At 39.0% G+C, this 26,943-nt stretch overlaps 1 protein-coding gene across 6 annotated transcripts in view; it reads right to left on the reverse strand.

The window, feature by feature from the left end:
* The window catches only part of LOC137627619 (adipokinetic hormone/corazonin-related peptide receptor variant I-like), a 649,156-nt gene that overhangs the window by 50,374 nt on the left and 571,839 nt on the right, over positions 1 to 26,943 (reverse strand). For all 6 annotated transcript variants that reach the window (XM_068358715.1, XM_068358714.1, XM_068358713.1 and 3 more), the window contains one exon: positions 13,241 to 13,448. In XM_068358715.1, the coding sequence (XP_068214816.1) occupies positions 13,241 to 13,448 (208 nt within the window). The remainder of the gene's footprint in view (positions 1 to 13,240; positions 13,449 to 26,943) is intronic.

A 26,943-nucleotide genomic window follows, 5' to 3' on the forward strand; every position in this document is an offset into this window, starting at 1 on the left:
GTCACTCTCATCGGAAAAAAGTCCAGGGGACTTGGTCCAAGCTATTCAAGACCTTTCACATAAACTTTCTAGAAGCTATGGCAGTGCTCCTTACCTTAAAGAAAGTCTCCCCGCGTCACTCGATCCACATAAGGTTGGTGATGGACAGCGAGGTAGTTGTGAGATGCTTGAATCGACAAGGATCGAGGTCACCACCTCTCAACCAGGTGATGTTGGCCATCTTCCGATTGGCGGAAAAGAAGAAGTGGTACCTGTCGGCAGTTCACCTTCAAGGAGTCCGCAATGTGACAGCGGACGCTCTATCCAGGTTCACACCGATAGAGTCGGAATGGTCCTTAGACGCAGGATCATTCTCCTTCATTCTGAATCAAGTCCCAGAACTGCAGATAGACCTCTTTGCGACGAAAGACAACAAGAAGTTGCCCCTGTACGTGTCCCCGTACGAGGACCCCTTAGCGGAAGCAGTGGACGCGATGTCCCTCGACTGGAACAGATGGTCCAGGATTTATCTGTTCCCTCCTCACAACCTTCTGTTGAGGGTCCTCAACAAACTGAGATCCTTCAAGGGGGTAGCGGCAATAGTGGCCCACAAGTGGCCGAACAGCGTGTGGTTCCCCCTGGCATTGGAACTACGGCTGAAGTTTGTACCGCTACCAGATCCAGTTCTGACCCAGCGAGTCCAGAAGTCGACTGTCTGCGCTTCATTACAGAAAACCCGGACCCTGCAGCTCATGATTTTCTCTCCCTAGCGGTAAGAAAGCGTTTCGGGATTTCGAAAGCCAGCATAGACTTCCTAGAGGAATATAAGTGCAAATCTACTAGAAGGCAATATGAGTCATCTTGGAGAAAATGGGTGGCCTTTGTCAAGGCGAAGAATCCGCAGGAGATCTCGACAGACTTCTGCTTATCTTTCTTCATCCACCTCCATGGTCAAGGGTTGGCAGCTAACACGATTTCAGCGTGTAAGTCTGCTTTGACAAGACCCATTCTATATGCCTTCCAGGTCGACCTAGGTAACGAGATCTTTAATAAAGTTCCGAAAGCCTGTGCTAGGCTCAGACCTTCAGCACCTCCAAAGCCCATTTCATGGTCTTTAGACAAAGTTCTTCATTTCGCTTCTCTGTTGAGCAATGAGGAGTGTGCGTTAAAGGATTTGACACAAAAAGTTATTTTCCTATTTGCACTCGCATCCGGGGCCAGGGTTAGTGAGATTGTAGCCCTCTCGAGAGAGGCAGGTCGTGTTCAGTTCCTGGATGGGGGAGAACTGAACCTGTTTCCGGATCCTACGTTTCTCGCCAAGAATGAATTACCCACCAACAGGTGGGGTCCCTGGAGAATCTGCCCTCTGAAAGAAGATGCATCTCTATGTCCAGTAGAATGCCTAAAGGTCTATTTTCATAGAACTTCAGACTTCAAGGGTGGTCAACTATTCAGGGGAGAAACATCAGGCTCAAATTTATCTCTGAATCAACTCAGAGCGAAAATCACATATTTTATTCGCAGAGCGGATCCTGACAGTACACCTGCAGGTCACGATCCGAGGAAAGTTGCCTCATCCTTAAATTTCTTTAATTGTATGGATTTTGAACATCTCCGTTCATACACTGGCTGGAAGTCTTCCAGAGTATTCTTTCGCCACTATGCGAAGCAAGTAGAGGAACTAAAGAGATCTGTGGTAGCAGTGGGTCGCGTCGTTAACCCTACTGTTTAACTCTGCGAGGAACAGTGGTTTTAATTGGGACGATTAATTCCAGGGTGAGTGTGTAGTTACATACTGTACTACAAACTAAGTGAGGGCACTGAATTGAGCAATGAGGAGTGTGCGTTAAAGGATTTGACACAAAAAGTTATTTTCCTATTTGCACTCGCGTCCGGGACCAGGGTTAGTGAGATTGTAGCCCTCTCGAGAGAGGCAGGTCGTGTTCAGTTCCTGGATGGGGGAGAACTGAACCTGTTTCCGGATCCTACGTTTCTCGCCAAGAATGAGTTACCCACCAACAGGTGGGGTCCCTGGAGAATCTGCCCTCTGAAAGAAGATGCATCTCTATGTCCAGTAGAATGCCTAAAGGTCTATCTTCATAGAACTTCAGACTTCAAGGGTGGTCAACTATTCAGGGGAGAAACATCAGGCTCAAATTTATCTCTGAATCAACTCAGAGCGAAAATCACATATTTTATTGGCAGAGCGGATCCTGACAGTACACCCGCAGGTCACGATCCGAGGAAAGTTGCCTCATCCTTAAATTTCCGTTCATACACTGGCTGGAAGGCTTCCAGAGTGTTCTTTCGCCACTATGCGAAGCAAGTAGAGGAACTAAAGAGATCTGTGGTAGCAGTGGGTCGCGTCGTTAACCCTACTGTTTAACTCTGCGAGGAACAGTGGTTTTAATTGGGACGATTAATTCCAGGGTAAGTGTGTAGTTACATACTGTACTACAAACTAAGTGAGGGCACTGAGTTGCCCACGTAGACTGTTCCATTTCCAAAGGTGAACCTAGCATAAGTGCAGACATGTGTGCCGAGCGTTTCTAACGCTAATGTGATTGATTTGTAATACAGACTTTTATGACTTTGATACCTCGGTATCTTAAAAGTGGCATTTAATGTTTTTTCTTTCAGATAAACAAGTTCTGTTTATAATCATACTTATGCTTAAAGTTTTGGGTTATCCTCTTCTTATATATATATATATATATATATATATATATAAATGTTGTTAACCTGTCTATTTATTGTCTGTCAATAAATTTGTTCTTGAGAACCTTGCGTCTCCTTCACCTGTGTCAATTTATTGGTATAATTGAGCATTCATTCTATGTACCTTATCTGGGATAATTCTAATAGAATTGTTCCTTTATGCAAGCTATGTTGCATTGGTTTATGCTTTCCCTTAACGGGAGGACTCCGTCCCATAAGGGGACGGTGGCGGTTTTACAAGTTTCCTCCTATGCGGATATAAACCTTTGTCCAATACAAGTATTGTGCGGAGAACTGGTCGATATTTCATATTGACGCAGTGGTTCTTTACAAACTATGCTTTACTTAATATAGGGTGAGACCACTATATTAGCTTGCCTGGTATTCATACATAGGTATATGTACTCTTCGAGACTTTTCCAGAGTCTAGTAGGACTCTTCCCTGTAGGGGGCAGGAAGCTCTAACATGGTTTATAGTTAGTTGAAAAGATGTATAACGGTAACATCTTAGGTCTCTAGGTCTAGTCGACCGGGGAAAAATTACCTCCGGGGAGTACGGCACGTTCTGAGAATCCACAGATACAGTAATGCTCTGGTATACTTCCATCAGGACGACATGGCTTGAACCCCAAAAACGGATTTTGAGCGAAGCGAAAAATCTATTTTTGGGTGAGATGGCCATGTCATCCTGATGGACCCGCCCTTCCCTTTCTATGAAAGGGCTGTAGGACCCTTCCCTACATACAGTATCTGTAGCACCTCGTGTACGCTACAAGGAATACAGATGGCGCCAGGATTGGCGCCAGGCACGCTTACGAAACTGGAGAATAGGGAACCTTGGGAGCGGCTCCCCCTTTTACTTTCCCGATTTCCTTTCTTGCCAATTGACCCCTCGATACGTAATCTCTGTTTGGGGTGCAGATTGCCATGTGGCGTGTCAAGAATACGTCCTCTGATATGTCGCGATATCCCTTTCAGGAGGGATATTCGCTCCAGGAGTTAGAATTCTGGTACCTTAAGGTAAATTCTCTGGGAATATCGCCGTAGTTGTAATATACCCTAGGAAGCTACCCTATAGGAACTTCCATCAGGACGACATGGCCATCTCACCCAAAAATAGATTTTTCGCTTCGCTCAAAATCCGTTATATATATATATATATATATATATATATATATATATATATATATATATATATATATATATATGTGTGTGTGTGTGTGTGTGTGTGTTCATCTGTGTGATGGGCCGAGAGAGGCTGTGACTAAGTAAGAAGGCAGGATGAAAGCAACTGAGTAACTTTATTACAGAACACCAGCTTATATATACATCAAGTCCAGGCAAGAAGGACATAAAAACATAACAGGCAATTTCATGTTCAACCCACAACCGTTTCTGTTAATAGTTACCGGTAAGAAAAACAGACATGTTTATTCAGGTCCCTGTCAGTACGAGGGGAGAGCGAAGATACAATGCACAATATATACAAAAAAAAAAAAAAAAGAAATGTCGTTACTATGTACGATCGTGTGACACACGGTTGGTACATAGCTCTCCCCCTAAAAATGACATACTGTACATTTTAAATAGGGCGCCATGATCTAGAGAGGCGAACTGTAGGCAGGTCATCTGGCAGGAGATAAGCAGATTTTAGATGATCAATGGAGACCCAGTCTTCTTTGCCACGAATGTTTAGTAGGAATGCTTTCGGACTGTGTCGGATCACAAGGATAGGGCCCGTGTAAGGGGGTGTTAGCGGTGGCTTGCTAGTGTCGTTGCGTAGGAAGATATGCGTTGCAGAGTGCAAGTCTGTCGGTATGTGATGCTTCGCTGGTGGGCTTGTAAGTCTGGCGGCATGGAGTAAATTTTCCCATGACGTGACGTATGCGTTGGAGATCGTCGGAGGAGGTTGCAGAAGGAAAAAATTCGGCAGGGACGACCAACGGTTCGCCATACACCATTTCAGCTGCCGAGACGTACAAGGCATCTTTAGGAGTGGTCCTTAGTCCCAGGAGGACCCAGGGAAGCTGAGTAAACCAGTTGGAATCCTTGCGGCGGGACATCAAAGCTGGTTTGAGGGTGCGATGAAAACATTCAACCATTCCATTGTAGGGTGATGCCCAGGAGATTCACTAATGATGCTCAGGGATACCAAATCTTGCAATCCATCCTGAGAGTAAGGCAGATGTACATGAAGTGGAGGTTGCAGTTTCCATGGGAATGGCTTCAGGCCAACAAGTGGAGCGGTCGATGACGGTAAACAGGTAACGATGTCCTTGTGATGTGGGAAGGGGGCCTACAACGTCGACGTGAATGTGGGAGAAACGACGCTGAGGTTGAGGAAAGGTGCCCACTCCTGAATCTGTGTGACGATATACTTTGGAAGTTTGGCAAGAAGTAGAGGCACGGACCCAATCCTTAGCATCCTTAGATATCCCGTGCCAAATGAATTTCTTTTTCAGCAGCTGTGCAGTAGAACGGCACGAGGGATGTGGAAGGCCGTGAATGAACTCAGACACCTGTCGGCGCATGGGAGCAGGAATCCAAGGACTCGGTTACCAGTACTGACGCCACAGAGGAGGGTGGTGTTGGAGTCGTCGAGGGGGATGTCTTCCCAGCGGAGGGATGTGTAGGATGTCCTACATGCTTGATACTCTGGATCCTGTCGTTGAGCTTCAGCCAAGGTGTTGTAATCCAATCCCAGTTGAACGGCAGCCAACGTGTTTCTTGACAGGGCATCGGCAATGGGATTCATTTTCCCAGGGATGTGTTGAAGGCTGCAATTGTATTCAGTCACAGCAGAGAGATGTCGGCGTTGACGGGCGGACCAGGCGTCAGACTGTCGAGTGAAGGCGTGCACCAGAGGCATGTGGTCTGTGCGAATGGGCGTACCTCCTTAGAAATGGCGAAAGTGACGGACAGCCAAGTGCACTGCCAGTAATTCGCGATCGAAGGTAGAATAACACGATTCTGCTTTGGACAGTTTTCTGCTGGAGAAGGCCAATGGGTGGGGCGAGCCGTTGACCACCTATTCGAGTACTGCACCAATAACAACGTAGCTGGCATCGGTGGAGAGAAGGAGTGGGGCATGTGGGATGGGAAAAGTGAGAGCAGAAGTGGTTGATAGGGCATTCTTTGCATTGCAGAAGGCTGCTTCTTGAAGGGAACCCCACTTCAGGTCTTTTGGCTTGCCCTTGAGGGAGGCATAGAGTGGAGCAAGAGTGGCAGCAATGGCTGGCAGAAAATGGTGATGATAGTTGATCATGCCCAAGAATTCTTGCAGAGCTTTGACATTCAAGGGAGTGGGGAACTTCTGAACGGCTGCTACCTTTTCAGGGAGGGGATGGACACCTTCAGCAGTGATGCGGTGCCCTAAGAACGACACTTTGTTGGCGCCAAAGGTACACTTGCCATACCGGATTACAAGGCTGTTTTGTTGCAGGCGGTCGAGCACGATGCGCAGGTGACGGAGGTGTTCCTCTTTTGAGGAAGAGAACACAAGTATGTCGTTCACATAACATACACAGAAGGGGAGGTCCCCTAAGATGTCATTCATGAGATGTTGAAAAGTGACTCCAGCATTACGAAGGCCAAAACAGGAGTAATTGAAGGTGTATGTACCAAACGGAGTGGTGATGGCGGTCTTGGAGATGTCTTCTGGGTTCATAGGCCCCTGATAATACCCCTTCAGGAGGTCGAGCGTGGAGTAAACCTTCGCTTTGTGCAGGTAAGAGGTCACGTCGGCGATGTTTGGGAGGGGGTAGTGATCCGGTTCTGTTTGCATGTTCAGGCACCTGTAATCCCCGCAGGGATGGAGGGAGCCTTCTTGCCTGGACTTGATGTATATATAAGCAACTGAGTAACTTTATTACAGAACACCAGCTTATATATACATCAAGTCCAGGCAAGAAGGACATAAAAACATAACAGGCAATTTCATGTTCAACCCACAAACGTTTCTGTTAACAGTTACCGGTAAGAAAAACAGACATATTTATTCAGGTCCCTGTCAGTGCGAGGGGAGAGCGAAGATGCAAAGCATAATATATACAAAAAAGAAAAAAAAGAAATGTCGTTACTATGTACGATCGTGTGACACACGGTTGGTGCATCTGTGTCCTGCAGAGGACCAGAAATAACTACAGTTGATGTTGTGTGTATATATATATATGGTTCAGTTCCCAGGTTGTAGATATCTTGGGCCACGTTCGTTCCAGGGCCCTCACTCAGAAATGTACCCATCAGAAATATCCCTCAGTATCTGCTAATATCAAGATAACATGTTCTGAGAACTTACTGAAAAAAGAGAAAGCTAAACCCTTTGAGCGCTACTAATGTAACGGGAGAAAAGCATATGGTGTGTGTGTGTATATATATATATATATATATATATATATATATATATATATATATATATACTGTATATATATATATATATATATATATATATATATATATAGATATATATATATATATATATATATATATATATATATATATGTATATATATATAAATAATCATCATCCTCATCATCTCCTCTTATGCCTGTTGACGCAAAGGGCCTCAATTAGATTATGCCGGTCATCTCTATCTTGAGCATTTAAATCAATACTTCTCCAATCGTCCTCTCCTACTTCACGATTCATAGTCCTCAGCCATATAGGTTTGGGTCTTCCAACTCTTCTAGTGCCTTGTGGAACTCATTTGAAAGATTGGTGAACTAACCTCTTTTGGGGAGTGCGAAGAACATGACTCGACCATTTCCATCTGCCCCTCACCATGATCTCATCAACAAATGGCACTCCAGTAATCTATCTTATAGTTTCATTTTTAATCCTGACCTGCCATTTAACTCCCGATATTCTTCTGAGGGCTTTGTTCTAAATTTGCAAAATCTGTTGGAAAAGGGTTTCATTGTCATACCACGACTTGTGTCCATACAGTAACACCGATCTCACTAAACTGATATATAGCCTGGTTTTTAAATGTAATTTCAGGCGAATTGATTTCCAGATTTTATTCTACCAAGCCATTGTCTGATTTTCTTTTTTCAATCTTTCACTAAACTCTAATTCTGAAGACCCTGCATTAGAAATCATAGTTCCTGAATATTTAAATGATTCTACCTCATTAATCCTTTCTCCCTCCAGCAATATATCATCTTCCATTGCATATTCCATTCTCATCATCTCTGTCTTTCTCCTATTCACCTTGAGCCCAACCTCCTGAGATATTTCAATATTTCATGCATTCTGGTAAGCAAGCATTGCGAATCCTGAGGTGTTCTGCTAATAAGGACAGCATCATCAGCATACTCTAGGTCAGCTAATTTCCTATCACCAAGCCAGTCCAATCCTTCTCCACCATCTCCAACTATTCTATGCATTATAAAATTCAAGAGGAGGATGAACAACATAGGTGACAACACATTTCCTTGGAGTAGTCCACTGTTCACTGGAAATTCATTTGATAGGAGTCCACTAACATTAACTTTGCACTTACTATGCTCATAAACAGATTTAATCAAATTTACATATTTAAAAGGAACTCCATAATAACGCAAGGCTCTCCACAAAATTGGCCGGTGCACACTATCAGAGGCTTTTTCATAGTCCACAAGTGCCATCAAAAGTGGAATTCTATATTCTACATGCTGTATAACATGTGTTAAAATGAACATTTGGTCAGTACAATTTCTACCTTTTCTAAATCCCGCTTGTTCATCTCTCAGCTTTTCATCAATTTTTCTGTCTAGCCTCTGTAGAATAAGCATACTTTATATTTTCATGACAACTGACGTAAGTGTGATGCCTCTGTAATTACTACAATCACTCAAATCTTTTTTTTTTTTTTTTTTTTGCCATTCATCAGGTTTTGCTTCTTCATGCCACATTCTACAAAATAATCTTGGAATTATTCTGTGAGTCATTTCATTTTCAGCCAATATCATCTCGGCTATTATTCCATCATATCCCGGGCCTTTCCATCCCTTGAGTTTAAAGAATAGCTTCGACTTTAAACACCCTGAATTCATCCATGGGTACATCAAGGTCTTCCTCAGCTTCAGGTATATCAATCAAATTATTCCCTTCATATCTCCTATTCATGACCTCGCTAAAGTGTTCCATCCAACGTTGCCTTCTTCATACTCGTTTGTTATAACAGATCCATCTCACTTTTTGGGTGGGTATATGATTCTTCTTCTTTGCCCCCCCCCCCTGGAGATTTTATTTATAATTCTATGAGAAATTATTACACCATAGCCACTCCCTGAATTTATAGCTTGGTCAGCCTCATCTGCTTTACTGTCTAAATACTCTCTTCAGTCATTTCTGGCTTTTCTTTTGACTTCACTATCAATACAGGAATACTTAGCATGTTCTACCTTGTGATTTTCATTACTTCCTCGAAAACTTTCAACAATCAATTTCTGCCTTTGTCCCCTTTTTATAGTATCCCAAGTATAATTTGATACTAATGGCTTCCTCCTTGTAACTACATGTCCCAAGACTTCTCTACCAACTGACTGATATGTTTTCAGTATCACACCATTCTTCGTTAATTGTTTGCTTTTCTTCTCTTAAAGTCTCTAAGACTGCAAATCGATTCCTACATTCAATTCCAAAGGTTTCTCAGGGCTCATCTTCTAGAAGCTTAGCTGTATCAAACTAGGTATTATATTTACATTTCTGTTGGGTGATTTCAGTTTTAATTTCAGTGTGGCAATGAGGAGCTGGTGATCACTACCAATATCTGCACCTCTATAGCTTCTCACATTTCTCGGAGTCCTCCTTATCTCTTTATTAATGGCAATATGATCTATTTGATTTTTGTAATTGTCACATGGTGAAGTCCATGCATATTTTTGGATGTCCTTGTGGTGGAAACGAGTACCTCCAATAACAAGATGATTTGCTAAACAAAAACTTGTAAAATGGGCTCCATTTTCATTTGCAATTTCACCAAGTCCCTCAACACCCATTAGATTCTCTATGCCTTGATTAAACTTTCCAACTATATCACTGAAGTTACCAATCACAATTTTCATATCACTCTCTGGGATCTCATATGTTACACTATGCAGTTCTTCATAGTATTCATCTTTCATTTCTTCAAGGGCATCATTTGTTGGTGGATAGCACACTTTAATGTTCATATTGCACTGCTTTGATTGAAGCTTTGCAAGCAAAAATCTGCTATTTACACCTCTCCACTGAGTTAATGCTTTTTCTGCTCTCGGTGTCATCATCATTCCTCCCCTTTCTCTTCCAATTCCATCAGCTCTTCCTGATACACACACAAACACACACACATATATATATATACATATATATATATATACATATATATATATATATATATATATACATATATTGCTTTGGTCTAAGATTTCATATGTGAATTCCAGTGGATATATATATCCAAGGTAGAATTCTGTAATAAATGCTATTGTGGTTGATATTTACATTGATTAAAATCCCAAGAGTCAGTGATATATATTTATCATAAATAACCACGTGTTGCAAACTCACAATTCAGCTATCATGGTGGAGAAGGGTTTATTTCAAGTCTAAAAACAGATTCCTGAATTCGACAGGAATATGTACGGTGACTTGTCATAAACTTTTATCTCTCTTGATAGCTCAGTTGGTAGAGTCCTCGCAAGCATGGTTTCGGCTGAGAGACAGGGGTTCAAATTTCTGCCCAGCCAGAAGCTATTATCATAAATGAATTCCAGTGGATATATATTCCTAAAGTAGAATTCGGTATGAAATGCCATTGTGGTTGATATATATATATATATATATATATATATATATATATATATATATATCGGTATGAAATGCCATTGTGGTTGATATATATGTATATATATATATATATATATATATATATATATATATATAAATAAATATATATATGAATATATATATACATATATATATACATATATATATATGTATATATATTTATATATATATATATATATATATATATAATATACATATATATATATATATATATATATATATATATATATATATATAAACACAGGTTAGTCCAAAAGTAGGCGGACAGTATGTGGAATAGGTTTATATGTCGGTTATTTCATTACAAGTAAGTTCGTTATAGATGTTATTCCTACTAAATTATTGATAATTTTATCAATACTATTACTCAAATTTCATTTGTTTTCTTTTCAGATAATTCAGAGAACCCATGATGGCAAATAATTTGAATACTGATGAAAGAATATGGGTGTTAAAAGAGTATTGGAAATCTTAAGCTGGAAATTGGGTTGAAACATTTGGTACTCAAGCCCCAAAGAGACGAACCATTTACCGCATTCATAAATAACTCAATGATGCTCCAAAAAAACCGGTTGACTTAAAACAGTCTGTAGAGAGGATAATAAGCAACTTGTTGCCCAAGCGTTTGTTCAGTCCCCAAAAAAGTCCACCTGCAGAGCCTCCTTGGGATTGAGCATTTCAGAGCTTCAATCATTCGAATAATGAAATGTATTTGGTTTTGAAAGCCTATCGTCCACGGCTAATTCATGGCTTACTGGATAATGATCCAGATAGGCTGCTGGAATTTAGTGAGATGATGCTGAACGAAATTGAAGAAACTCCTTTTATTTTAGATAATATTATGTGGAGTGCTGAATCTTCTCTCAAACTATCCAGGCATATTAACAGACATAATTGCGTTTAGTGGCATACTGAGAACATGCATTTAACATTAGAACAACTAAATCAGCCTGGTGTAAATGTTTGGGGTGATATTTTAAGTAGAGGTGTTTTAGGAATAATATTTTTTCTATGGAGCAGTCATAGGAGTTCATAGGAGTTAAGTATCTTGAAATTCTAAGAAATCAAGTTGTTCCCCAGTTACAACAACAGCCTTATTAACATGATCTTTATTTCCAACAAGATGGGGCCCCTCCACATTATTCAAGAGAAGTTGGTGAGTATCTTGATCAAACATTTCCTGAAAAACAGATTGGCCGAAGAGGTCCAGACTTGACCCCAATTGATTTCTTCTTGTGGGGGTACTCAAGGACAAAGCTTATGGTCGAAAACCAAGAAGTGTGGGGGATTTGAAAAAATTACATAAAAGGTGCAATTTAAAAAATTAATACCCAAAGAAACTTGTGGAAAAAAAATTGTCGAAGCTTTAAAGGCAGACTTCAAAGCTGTGTAAATTGTGATGGAAAACAGTTTGAGGGGATTTTGTATTTTGGTTCACAATAAAATTTAATTGACAATGCAATAATTGTGTCAGTAAACATAATTGCATGCATATATAATGGCCAAATAAAGTAATAATTTACTTTGATACCACCTTATACACACACACAGACACACACACACACACACACACACACACACATATATATATATATATATATATATATATGTGTGTGTGTGTGTATGTGTGTGTTAGAGAGAGAGAGAGAGAGAGAGAGAGAGAGAGAGAGAGAGAGAGAGAGAGAGAGAGAGAGAGAGAGAGAGAGAGAGAGAGAGAGTAAATACTAAATTTTTAAGAGATAAATAAAACATAAATCCCGTGTGCAGAAAACTTCCAGAGAATCCGACTCTTTTAGCACACAGGCTCACACACAGCACATCTAACCCATCAAACCCAAACAATCTTTGGCTAACATCATTTTAAGTCTTCTAATTCTTCCTAAGATTAAGTTTGAATATAAATTAGTTTTATTTTTTTTTTATTTTTATGTTTTTTTTTTCGAGTTTTCATTTGATGTATTCTTGAAATTATAAATAATAAATACTCGCACAAACTATATTCTTGAGTTTATTCGCAAAGATATTCTCGCAATTATCATTCGCAGAATATTTCTTTTAAAAAACATATTTTCAATCATTTATACAAGAGCACAATTTCTAAAATGTGTTCCTTGATATCACACACACACGCTATATATATATATATATATATATATATATATATATATATATATATATATATATATATATATATATATATATATATATATATATATATATATATATATATATATATATATATATATATTCTTACAAAGGCAATGTTCCCCTCTTCGTTTTTCAAACTATTCTATTGATTATTTTCCTGAATTCTTTTCTGCTTTCAAGCAATCTATAAAATTAAATTTAAATATTCGCTTTAATTATTTAATGTCGAAGCTGCTTATTCTCTTATTCACCATCCACTGAGTTTTCAAAGAAAAACAAAGCTTTTTTCCCCTTTACTGCGGATGTTTAAAGTCTTCTCGAGTATGATAGATATTCTGTATTGCGTGATTTTCGACTTTGTGGAGCAGTTTGAATATAAACTTCTTTTCCCCGTAAGTCCTGGCGGCCGCGTTGGGATACCTAATAATTATCTACTAATTAAGAGAGAGAGAGAGAGGAGAGAGAGAGAGAGAGAGAGAGAGAGAGAGAGAGAGAGAGAGGGAGAGAGATATTCTGTACCTCGTACAGGGACCAACTTCACGTTTTCTATATTTAATAAGCAAGTAAACTCCGACCAACTCACGCTGTGTATCTCGACTTTTCTTGGTGATTTCGAGGATGATTCTGGTATAGGCAATGATGATGATGGTGAGGGGGATGAAGTAGAGAAAGGAGATGCAGAACACGGTGTACAGCATCTCCCCGCCGTTGTTGCTGTCGAAGAAGCCGAAGGTGACGCACTGGTAGAAGTCGGGGATCGAAGGGTGCAACTGCACGTCGAAGATCACAGTCTGCAAGGCATCGGGAAAAAGAGGGTGATTAGAATTCTTCCTGTCTGTCTGTCTGTCTGTCTCACACAAATTCACACGCTTTTGCAGTTATACAATTAAAATATGGACCCCAGACACTCTTCTTGAACGGAATAGTATGGGAGTTTTACACACAGAGACACACACACACACTCTCTCTCTCTCTCTCTCTCTCTCTCTCTCTCTCTCTCTCTCTCTCTCTCTCTCTCTCTCTCTCTCAAGAAGAAATTCACGCACTTTTGCTGCTAAATAAATCTCTTGCTGTCTGCCTGTGTGTGTCTATCTACCAAACAGGCCCAAACAAATTCACACTCTTTGGTTGTTATTTAAATCTCTCGCTGTCTGCCTGTGTGTGTCTCTCTCCAGCATATAAACACACAAATTCACATGCTTTTGCTGTTATATAAATCTCTCACTGTCTGACTGTGTGTCTCTCTCACACATATACACAAACAAATTCACACGCTTTTGATGTTACATAAATTTCTCGCTGTCTGCCTGTGTGTGTCTCTCCAACACACACAAATACAAATTCACATGCTTTTGCTATTATATGAATCTCTCGCTGTCTGCCTGTGTGTGTCTCTATCACATACATACACAAACATATTCACATGGTTTTGATGTTATATAAATCTCTCGTTGTCTGCCTGTGAGTGTGTCTCTCTTCAACACATACACAAACAAATTCACACGCTTTTGCTGTTAGATGAATCTCTTGCTGTCTAACTGTAGGTGTGTCTCTCTCTCTCACACACACAAACAAATTCACACGCTTTTGCTGTGATATAAATCTCTCGCTGTCTGACTGTTTGTGTCTCTCTCACATAAACACAAACAAATTCACACTCTTTTGCTGTTATATAAATCTCTCGCTGTCTGACTGCGTGTGTCTCTCTCTCTCACACACACACACAAACAAATTCACACGCTTTTGCAGTTATATAAATCTGTCGCTGTCTAACTGTGTGTGTCTCACACACACATACAAACAAATACACACGTTTTAGCTGTTATATAAATCTCTCGCTGTCTGACTGTGTATGTGTCTCTTTCACACACACAAACAAATTCACACGCATTTGCTGTTATATAAATTTCTAGCTATCTGACTGTGTGTCTCTCTCTCTCACACACAAACGTAAACAAATCCACACACTTTAACTGTTATACAAATCTCTCGCTGTCTGACTTTGGGTCTCTCTCACACACACACAAAAATTCCCACACTTTTGCTGTTATAAAAATCTCGCAATATCTGACTATGTGTGTGTGTGTCTCTTTCTCACACACACAAACAAATTCATACTCTTTTGCTATTATATAAATCTATAGCTGTCTGACTGCGTGTGTCTCTCGAACACACAAAAAAATTCACACGCTTTTGCTGTTATATAAATCTCTCACTGTCTGAGTGTGTCTCTCTTACACACGCACAAACAAATTCACATGCCTTTGCTATTATTTAAATCTATCGCTGTCTGACTGTGTGTCTCTCTCACACACACACACAAACAAATTCACACCCTTTTACTGTCATAAAAATCTCTCGTTGTCTGACAGTGTTTCTCTCTCACACCCACACAAACATTCACATGCATTTGCTGTTATATAAATCTCTCGCTGTCTGATTGTGTGTGTGTCTCTCTCACACACACAAACCAATTCACACGCTTTTGCTGTTATATAAATCACTCACTGTACGACTGTGTGTGCGTCTTTCTCACACACAAACAAATTCACAGGGTTTGGCTGTTGTATAAATCTCCTGCTATCTGACTGTTTGTGTGTCCCTCTCACAAACACACACACAAACTAATTCACATGGTTTTGCTGGTATATAAATCTCTCGCTGTCTGACTCAGTGAGTTCCTCTCACACACAGACACAAAAACAAATTTGCACACTTTTGCTGTTATATAAATCTCTCTTTACATGACTGTTTGTGTCTTTCACACTCATAAAAAACTTATTGAAACGCTTTTGCTGTTATATAAATCTCTCACTGTGAATGTGTATGTCACTCTCTCACACACACAAACAAATTGAGACGCTTTTGCTGTTATCTAAATATCCCTCTGTCTGACTGTGTCTCTGTCTCAGACACACATAAAGAAATTCACACGCTTTTGTTGTTATATAAATCTCTCGTTACATGACTGTGTGTGTCTCTCTCTCACACACACACAAACTAATTTAAACGCTTTGGCTGTTATATAAATCTCTCACTGTCTGACAGTGTGCGTCTCTCTCTCACACACACACACAAAGAAATCGACACACTTTTGGTGTTATAAAAAACTCTCCCTGTCTGATTGTGTGTGTCTCTCTCACTCACACAAACAAACTCACACGCTTTTATTGTTATATGAATCTCTCGCTGTCTGTGTACGCTTCTCTCACACACAAAAATAAAATCCACACACTTTTGCTGTTATATCAAAATTTCGCTGTCTGACTGTGTGTGTCTCTTTCTCTCTCACAACCACACAAACAAATTTATACGCTTTTGCTGTTATATATCTTTCTTGCTACATAACTCTGTATGTGTCTCACATACACACAAACTAATTCAAATGCTTTTGCTGTTATATAAATCTCTCCCTTTCTGAATGTGTGTGTGTCTCTCTCAAACACACAAACAAATTGACACGCTTTTGCTGTTTATAAATATCCCGCTGTCTGACTGTGTCTCTCTCACACACACAAGCAAATTCACACGCTTTTGCTGTCATATAAATCTCTCACTACATGACTGTGTGTGTCTCTCACACACACACAAACTAATTTAAACGCTTTTGATGTTATATAAATCTCTGACTGTCTGAATGTGTGTGTCTCTCTCTCACAAACACAAACAAACTGACCACTTTGGCTGTTATATAAATCTCTCACTGTCTGACTGCGAGTGTCTCTCCCAAACACACACACAAACAAATTGACACACTTATGGTGTTATATAAATCTCTCGCTCTCTGACTGAGTGTGCCTCTTTGACACACACACGAAAAAAAATTCACATGCTTTTAATGTTTTATTAATCTCTCGTTGTCTGACCGTGTGTTTCTCTCTCACACATACACACACAAACACATTTGACATGCTTTTTCTATTCACAGATTCTTGCTGTTATATAAATCTCTCAATATCTGACTGTGTTTGTCTCTCTCACACACACACAAACAAATTTACATGCTTTCGCTGTTATATAAATCTCTCTCTGTCTGACTGCGTATCTCTCTCTCTCACACACACACAAACAAATTGACACGCTTTTGCTGTTATATAAATCTCTCGCTGTCTGAATGTGTGTCTCTCTCGCACACAGACCCAAACATTCACATGCTTTTTTTTGTTATAAAAATCTCTTGCTGTCTGACTGTGTATGTCTTTCTCAAACGTACATAAAAAAATTCACACGCTTATGCTGTTATATAAATCACTCGCTGTCTGACTGTGTGTCTCATTCACACATACACAAACAAATTCACAGGATTTTGCTGTTATATACAGTAAATATCAAGCTGGCTGACAGTGTGTGTTTCTCTCTCTCTCTCACACACACACACACAAATAAATTCACAGGCTTTCGCTGTTATATATATCTCACGCTGTCTGACTGTGTGTATGTCTCTCATACACACAAAAAAATCACACGCTTTTGCTGTTATAGAAATCTCTTGCTGTCTGAGTATGTGTGTCACTCTCTCTCTCACACACACACAAACAAATTCACACGATTTTGCATTTATATACAGTAAATATCTCGCTGTCTGTCTGGGTGTGACTCTCTCATACACACAAAACTAATTCAGAGACTTTTGGTGTTATATATATCTCTCGCTATCTGATTATGTGTGCCTCTCTGTGACACGCACAAAAAAAACCACACGCTTTTGCTGTTATATAAATCTCTCGCTATCTGACTGTATGTGTGTCTCTCTCACACACAGATAAACAAATTCATAATTTTGCTGTTATATAAATCTCTCGCTGTCTGATTGTGTGTGTCTTCCTCTCACACACACACACAAACAAATTCACACACTTTTGCTGTCATATAAATCTCTCGCTGTCTGACTGTGTGTGTGTGTCTCTCTCTCACACAAACACACAAACAAATTCACACGATTTTGCTGTCATATAAATCTCTCGCTGTCTGACTGTGCATGTCTCTCTGTCACACACACACAAACAAATTCACACACTTTTGCTGTTATAAAAATCTCTCGGTGTGTGTCTATATGTATCTCTCTCACACACACACACAAACAAATACACATGCTTTTGGTGTTATATAAATCTCTCGCTATCTGACTGTGTGTGTCTCTCTCACACACACACAAAGAAATTCACATGCTTTTGCTGTTATATAAATCTCTTCTTGTCTGACTATCTGCGTCTCTCTCTCATACACACACAAACAAATTCACACGCTTTTGTTGATATATATATCTCTTGCTACATGACTGTGTGTATGTCTCTCACACATACAAACTATTTCAAACGCTTTTGCTGTTATATAAATCTCTCGCTGTCTGACAGTGTGTTTCTCTCTCTTACACACACATATAAACAAATTCACACGCTTTTGCTGATATATAAATCTCTCGCTGTCTGACTGTGTGTGTCTCACTCACACACATACACACACAAACAAATTTACATGATTTTACTGTTATATAAATATCTCGCTGTCTGACTGTGTGTGTTTCTCTCACACATACATACACAAACAAATTCACACGCTTTTGCTGTTATATAAATCTCTCTGTGGCCGCGGGGGCAGCCCCCTGTGGCCGCGGGGGCATAAAACAATTAGAATAGCGCCAACGTTATCCCTGCGTGTCGTAAGAGGCGACTAAAAGGGACGGGACGAGGGGGCTGGGAACCCCCTCTCCTGTATAGAAAATCCTGTGAGACAGCAACAAAGAGATGGAGCTGGGGGGAGAGTGACTGCTCCCCGCACTCTAGTTTTGGGGTGTTTGAATGTGCGTGGATGTAGTACGATAGAGAGTAAAAGATGTGAGATTGGAAGTATGTTTAGAAGTAGAAGGATGGATGTATTGGCCTTGTGTGAGACAAAGATGAAAGGAAAGGGTGAAGTGATGTTTGGTGAAATGTCTGGTAGAGTGTCTGGGATTGAAAGGGGGAAGAGCGAGAGAGGGTGTGGCTTTATTGCTGAGTGAATGGATGACAGGTAAAGTAGTGGAATGGAAGGAGATATCATCTAGGTTAATGTGGGTAAGGGTTAGGTTGGGTAGGGAATGTTGGGCGTTTGTCAGTGCGTATGGGCCAGGTAGTGAGAAAAGTGAAGAAGAGCGGAATGAGTTCTGGAATGAATTAACTAGGTGTGTAGAAGGACTGGGTAGAAGGAATTATGTAGTTGTTATGGGTGACTTAAATGCTAGAGTGGGTGTTGGAGAGGTAGAAGGTGTCATTGGGAAATATAGCGTACCAGGTGAAAATGAGAGTGGTGAGAGACTGGTAGATATGTGTGTTGAACAAGAGATGGTAATAAGTGCTAGCTTTTTTAAAAAGAAAGATAAAAATAAGTATACATGGGTAAGAGTGGCAAATGGAAGAGCAGTAGAAAGGGCATTAATGGATTATGTGTTGATAACTAAAAGAATGTTTGGAAGATTGAAAGACGTGCACGTGTTTAGGGGTATGGCTAACGGTATGTCTGATCATTTTTTGGTGGAAGGAAAATTAGTTGTAGTAAAAGAGTGGGGGAATAGAGTAGGTGGATGTAAAAGGGAGCTAGTGAGGGTTGAAGAGCTAATAAAACCGGGGGTAAAAAGTAAATATCAGGAAAGGTTGAAAATGGCATATGACGAGGTGAGAGTAAGAGAAACTGGTAATTTAGAGGAGGAGTGGAAGTTAGCAAAAGAAAATTTTGTTGGGATTGCAAGTGATGTATGTGGCAAGAAGGTTGTTGGAGGCAGCATGAGGAAGGGCAGTGAATGGTGGAATGAAGGAGTGAAGGTAAAAGTGGAAGAGAAAAAGAGGGCTTTTGAAGAATGGCTGCAGAGTAATAGTATAGAGAAGTATGAAAAATATAGAGAGCAAAAGGTGGAAGTAAAGCGCAAGGTACGTGAGGCAAAGAGGGCAGCTGACCTGAGGTGGGGTCAGGGACTGGGTCAGTCATATGAAGAGAATAAGAAGAAGTTTTGGAAAGAAGTGAAGAGAGTAAGGAAGGCCGGTGCAAGAATTGAAGAGACAGTGAAAGATGGAAATGGAAGGTTGTTAAAAGGAGAGGAGGCAAGGAAAAGGTGGGCGGAATATTTTGAAAGTTTGCTGAATGTTGAGGATGATAGGGAGGCAGATATAATTGCTGTTCCAGGTGTTGAGGTGCCAGTGATGGGAGATGAGAATGAGAGAGAGATTACAATAGAGGAAGTGAGGAGAGCACTAGATGAAACAAGAGTAGGAAAAGCATCTGGTATGGATGGTGTGAAAGCTGAGATGTTGAAGGAAGGGGGTGTGACTGTACTTGAATGGTTGGTGAGATTGTTTAATGTGTGTTTTGTGTTGTCAATGGTACCAGTAGATTGGGTCTGTGCATGTATTGTACCACTATATAAGGGTAAGGGAGATGTGCACGAGTGTTGTAATTCAAGAGGTATTAGTTTGTTGAGTGTAGTTGGAAAAGTGTATGGTAGAATACTGATTAATAGGATTAAGGATAAAACTGAGAATGCAATCTTGGAAGTACAGGGTGGTTTTAGAAGAGGTAGGGGTTGTATGAATCAGATTTTTACAGTTAGGCAGATATGCGAGAAATATTTAGCAAAAGGTAAGGAGGTGTATGTTGCGTTTATGGATCTGGAGAAAGCATATGATAGAGTTGATAGGGAAGCAATGTGGAATGTGATGAGGTTATATGGAGTTGGTGGAAGGTTGTTGCAAGCAGTGAAAAGTTTCTACAAAGGTAGTAAAGCATGTGTTAGAATAGGAAATGAGGTGAGCGATTGGTTTCCGGTGAGAGTGGGGCTGAGACAGGGATGTGTGATGTCACCGTGGTTGTTTAACTTGTATGTTGATGGAGTGGTGAGAGAGGTGAATGCTAGAGTGCTTGGACGAGGATTAAAACGGGTAGGCGAGAATGATCATGAATGGGAGGTAAATCAGTTGTTGTTTGCGGATGATACTGTACTGGTAGCAGACACAGAAGAGAAGCTTGACCGACTAGTGACAGAATTTGGAAGGGTGTGTGAGAGAAGGAAGTTGAGAGTTAATGTGGGTAAGAGTAAGGTTATGAGATGTACGAGAAGGGAAGGTGGTGCAAGGTTGAATGTCATGTTGAATGGAGAGTTACTTGAGGAGGTGGATCAGTTTAAGTACTTGGGGTCTGTTGTTGCAGCAAATGGTGGAGTGGAAGCAGATGTACGTCAGAGAGTGAATGAAGGTTGCAAAGTGTTGGGGGCAGTTAAGGGAGTAGTAAAAAATAGAGGATTGGGCATGAATGTAAAGAGAGTTCTATATGAGAAAGTGATTGTACCAACTGTGATGTATGGATCGGAGTTGTGGGGAATGAAAGTGATGGAGAGACAGAAATTGAATGTGTTTGAGATGAAGTGTCTGAGGAGTATGGCTGGTGTATCTCGAGTAGATAGGGTTAGGAACGAAGTGGTGAGGGTGAGAACGGGTGTAAGAAATGAGTTAGCGGCTAGAGTGGATATGAATGTGTTGAGGTGGTTTGGCCATGTTGAGAGAATGGAAAATGGCTGTCTGCTAAAGAAGGTGATGAATGCAAGAGTTGATGGGAGAAGTACAAGAGGAAGGCCAAGGTTTGGGTGGATGGATGGTGTGAAGAAAGCTCTGGGTGATAGGAGGATAGATGTGAGAGAGGCAAGAGAGCGTGCTAGAAATAGGAATGAATGGCGAGCGATTGTGACGCAGTTCCGATAGGCCCTGCTGCTTCCTCCGGTGCCTTAGATGACCGTGGAGGTAGCAGCAGTAGGGGACTCAGCAGTATGAAGCTTCATCTGTGGTGGAAATGTGGGAGGTTGGGCTGTGGCACCCTAGCAGTACCAGCTGAACTCGGCTGAGTCCCTGGTTAGGCTGGAGGAACGTAGAGAGTAGAGGTCCCCTTTTTGTTTTGTTTCTTGTTGTTGTCGGCTACCCCCCAAAATTGGGGGAAGTGCCTTTGGTATATGTATGTATGTATGTATAAATCTCTCGCTTTCTGACTGTGTGTGTCTCTCTAACACACACACACACAAACAAATTCACACGCTTTTGCTGTTATATAAATCTCTCGCTTTCTGACTGTGTGTGTCTCTCTAACACACACACACAAACAAATTCACACGCTTTTGCTGTTATATAAATCTCCGCTTTCTGACTGTGTGTCTCTCTAACACACACACACAAACAAATTCACACAATTTTGGTGTTATATAAATCTCTCGCTATCTGACTGTGTGTGTCTCTCTCACTTACACACATAAACAAATTAACATGCTTTTGCTGTTATATAAATAGAAGATGCAAACTTCATCAATTATATATGTAAGCAAGGAAATAAACAAGTGTCGCTTGATAAGTTTACTATGTATTCAAAATACTCTTCCTGAGAAATCGCATGGAGAATTTTACCCTCTCTCTCTCTCTCTCTCTCTCTCTCTCTCTCTCTCTCTCTCTCTCTCTCTCTCTCTCTCTCTCTCTCTCTTTCAAACACACACATATGCTCGGCCCTAAAAAAACATATAATCGTATAGGTACAAAAAATAAACACGTAAGTACATGTGTCCTTGACAAAAATAATACCTACCTTTGGTATTCGCAAAGACCTTTTCCCTTCTGATAAGAAGACAGAAGAATTTCCTGTTTCTCACTGGATTTTGAATAAACGAAACAAATTCTTATATACACAGATACATATGCGACCTTAAAAATATATGTGTACTCATAGACAAACACATAAGGAGGGACTCAACGCCTTGATTTTTCAAAAGCAAAATACTTAGAGAAAACACCAAAGCTTCACAAAATTTTCTTTTTTTCCTCTTTCTTCTCTTTTTTGTTCCTTACATTAGTTTTTTCCTCAATACACAGTTAAAACTAAAAAATCTGTGGTAATTTTGTTGCCGGTCAACTAAATCACACTACAATTCTACCTAATGGCAAATAGTTTCGCCAATTAAATCGTAAAATGTTTTATAAAATAGAACGTAAGTTTCACTAATTAAATCGTGAACGATTAAATCGTAAAACGGTTTATTAATTAAATCGTAAAACGTTTTACCAATTAAATCGTAAAACGTTTTACTAATTAAATTGTAAAACGTTTTACCAATTAAAACGTAAAATGTTTTACCAATTAAATCGTAAAAAGTTTTACTAAATAAATCGTAAAACGTTTTGCTAATTAAATTGTAAAACGTATCACCAATTAAATTGTAAAACGGTTTACTATTTAAATCATAAAACGTTTAAGCAATTAAACCGTAAAACGTTTTACCAATTAAATAAATCGTAAAAAGCTTCAGCAATTAAATCGTAAAACATTTTGCCAATTAAATAAATCGTAAAAAGCTTCACCAATTAAATCGTAAAACGTTTTACCAATTATATCGTAAAACGTTTCACCAATTAAATAAATCGTAAAACAAACGTTACACCAATTAAATAAATCGTAAAACCTTTCATCAATTAAATAAATCGTAAAAGGTTTCACCAATTAATGAAATCGTAAAATCACTGATTAAATAAATCGTAAAACGTTTCATCAATTAAGTAAATCGTAAAACGCTTCATTAATTAGATAAGTGATAAAAATTTCACCAATTAAATGAATCGTAAAACGTTTTATTAATGAAATAATAAAATTTTCACCAATGAAATCGTAAAACCTTTCACCGACTAAAGATTCGTAAAGATGAATAGAACATGACGAGTCTCCATTTGATGATCCTTATCTGTCCCAGATTTCCAAACTTGTTTTTGGCCATACAGATAATGAACCCGGATGGGTTTTCAGTTCATAATCGATATTCATTCTTCAAAACAGGATGTTAATATGTTGAAATCATAATTCTTTCATAATGTAAAGAAACAAGCAGTGAAACTCAAACGCCATGTGATGCGAACTAATCAATCCGTACACTAACACCATTTGGTATTATCTCAACCTCTAAAACCAATTACACCACTTTCGTATAGCATCTAAATGAGAAAGAAGAGGGGATTAAAAGATTAAATAAATCAATTACATTAATTAAAGCTTGTGATATAACCCAATACTTCGTGTACATTTTTTCAAGTTCAGGGTATTATAAATATTCCTAACAGCGTCAGGTCTTGGGAGATAAGAGATTAAAGTCATAATCCTTCCTGTATCCAATTAACTAAAGCCTCTCTGTTTCTAATCATGATTAAAAGTGAGAAATTTATCTCAACAGATTGTACAAAATAGTCGCATCTCTCGGATTTATTGTTTGGAAATCATCCGGTAAAAGAATGCACCATAAAAAAGAAATTGCCGGTGTTAAAATGTGTAAATATCTTTAATAGGAACGCTAGGATTTCATGTACAGTTGGACGCAGAAATTCCTGGTACACCTCACTCTGAGAAAGTGCACCCTATCACACCCCATGACTGCGCAGCGAGTCACAAAAAAGCTAATGTAAGGAGAGATGGCAGAGAGGCGGTGCTCGAGGCTAATAACCCCAAGAACTGGCCACGTACAAAGCATGTGAAAGGGTTTAAATGTTTTAAAGGCTGATCATAAATGGCAGAGGAAAGGGACCGTGACATGGCCTTAACAGGAAAATGCCCTTGAGACTGACCATATATACATATGATCCCAGTACAAGCCTCATTTGCACCCAAGCTAAGGGCCAGGGAGTGCCAGGTAATGGCTGCTGATGACTAAACAGGCAGACCTATAGGCTCCTCCAAACCCCCTTCCTCAGCTCACAAGGATGCTGAGGTTGCAAAAACTAAAGAAACTATCGAAATTGAGCGGGACTCTAACTACAGTCCGGCAGATCGTCAGGCAGGGACGGTTCCAATAGGCCACCACAACACGTACTCAAAGCGAGATATGCCAGGAATCCTGTGTTCAACTTATCTCTCTCTCTCTCTCTCTCTCTCTCTCTCTCTCTCTCTCTCTCTCTCCACACACAAGCCTACATCATTCCTTGTTTTTATTTCCACTGAAACCAAATTCGAGAATGAAATGCAAGACTCATGTCCACGTCAGGAATCAGAGAGTGTTTGGTTTAGTGGTGGTCAGGGTTTTCTCTTCACTCAAAAAATAGAATATTGGTGTCCATGAGGAGTTGGTGAATTGGTGCATGAAATTTAGGGAGAGCAAAAACGCTGGTATCCGAAATGCCAGTTGATTTTCAAATTCGCATTCACGCTACGAAGTGGAAATCGTAAACAAAAATATTTAGAAACCTAGGAGTTATTAGAGTTCGTATTGTATGTTAGCAGTAGTACACACACACTATATATATATATATATATATATATATATATATATATATATATAAATATATTTATATATATATATATATATATATATATATATATATTTATATATATACATATATATATATATATATATATGTATATATATATATATATATATATATATATATATATATATATATATATAAGTATACACTCTGAATTCGACACAAATATATGGAGTCGAGTCGAATTAAATACCAGTGCCACCCTAGAAATGTCTTTGTTTAAATGCTGTTCAGGGTAAATGCGTTTATTTATACAGTACTGTAATTCTCTTTGAGGGTAAGTTATTACCATGGTATAATGAATTCGATGTCAATGTATTTGAGGCTTATGAAGCAGAGGCAAACACATACACGTGCGCACATACACACAATTATACACACATGTATATACACTATATATATATATATATATATATATATATATATATATCATCGTCTCTTCCTACGCCTATCGACGTAAAAGGCCTCGGTAAGATTTCGGCAGTCGTCTCTATCTTGAGCTTTTAATCCAATACTTCTCCATATATATATATATATATATATATATATATATATATATATATATATATATATATATATATATATATATCATCTCCTACGTCTATTGACGTAAAGGGCCTTGGTGAGATTTCGGCAGTCGTCTCTATCCTGAGCTTTCAATTCAATACTTCTCCATATATATATAATGGCTGCATTCTTTAAATTTTAACGTTATAAGGATATATAAACAAGAATACCAATTTTCATGCTTATCCTATGATAAAGGATAATCAAGATGTTTACTGACTTGTATTATTCCTCTGACTTAAAAAATTTCTCGAGATATTCTCAACAACGTCCATCTGACAAGCTGCATCCTAATTCCAAAATAACCCCTTTGCCCAGATAAGGTGCTATTGATGAACGTCCAGTTTTCTTAGCGTATGTACTTTGTACACAATGGATTTATTTCGTTAATTGCTTTGATTTATTCACGGCTTAACTTTCTATGATCCGTCAGTTGTGTTGCTTATGTCCATTGGTTGCTTTTTGTGATATCTCTGCATCAACACCAGGACCGCCCTAGCTAGGGCTGTAGTTTAGCTAGTAAACCAATGATAATACTAACAGGATTTAAACTTCCTCGTTTGAGTGATGTTTCCACAAGGAATTTGGTGCTTTGATTTACTACCTGGTTTATGTTTTTTACAATCCGAGAGGTTTAACTTTATTATTAAGTGCACATATCCTTTTTATGATAACCCCGTATTCCTATCTATTTGCATTACTGATGGCTTTCTCTACATAATTTGCATTGTATAGTAACTCAATGTTCAAGTTCTTTAGCAAACGAAAAAAAAAGTCCAACCAGTCATAATTTCAATGCAACATAATTTTAAGAAAATATGGATATAAGAAATTAAAAATGTTTGATTAGGACCAAAATATCATGACATTGCTGCTTAACATCTTTTTCTCTCTTCATTTCTTTAATTCAATGCTTGAAAGTAGAGCAATGAGTCCAAACACAAAATAAATACTGTAAAAACTCACCAGGTAATTCCTGAATGAGAGGATATCACAAAGAAGATCATTTGCTGTTAACTGAAATTTTATGAAGGGGAAAATATTTGTTTCTAGAAAAAGATTTGTTTCTAGGAATACTTATCGAACTGCGTATATACCAAAGGATTTTTATTTTTTCAATCCCAAAGTAATCAGAATTTTGTCCTTAACGTATCCTGTTTATATTTATTCCTTTGCGGACAGTACTTGGAAATTTGATGTTCAATATCTCAAAATGCCGTGCAACCCTAAAAGGTAAAGGAATATAGTTTAGAAAATTATTATTGCTAATCAAAATTTCGATTTGACAAATTTGAAGTGACCAGTATTGAAAACAAATGCCGCCTTTGGATTCTTTTCATTACATATACAAAATCATGAACCTCCCAAATTAGTGATGGAGGTCAGATTCTGTTAGGAGGATTACCCCAGGGCCTAC

Source organism: Palaemon carinicauda, chromosome 35, assembly GCF_036898095.1.
Source record: "Palaemon carinicauda isolate YSFRI2023 chromosome 35, ASM3689809v2, whole genome shotgun sequence".
NCBI lineage: Eukaryota > Metazoa > Arthropoda > Malacostraca > Decapoda > Palaemonidae > Palaemon > Palaemon carinicauda.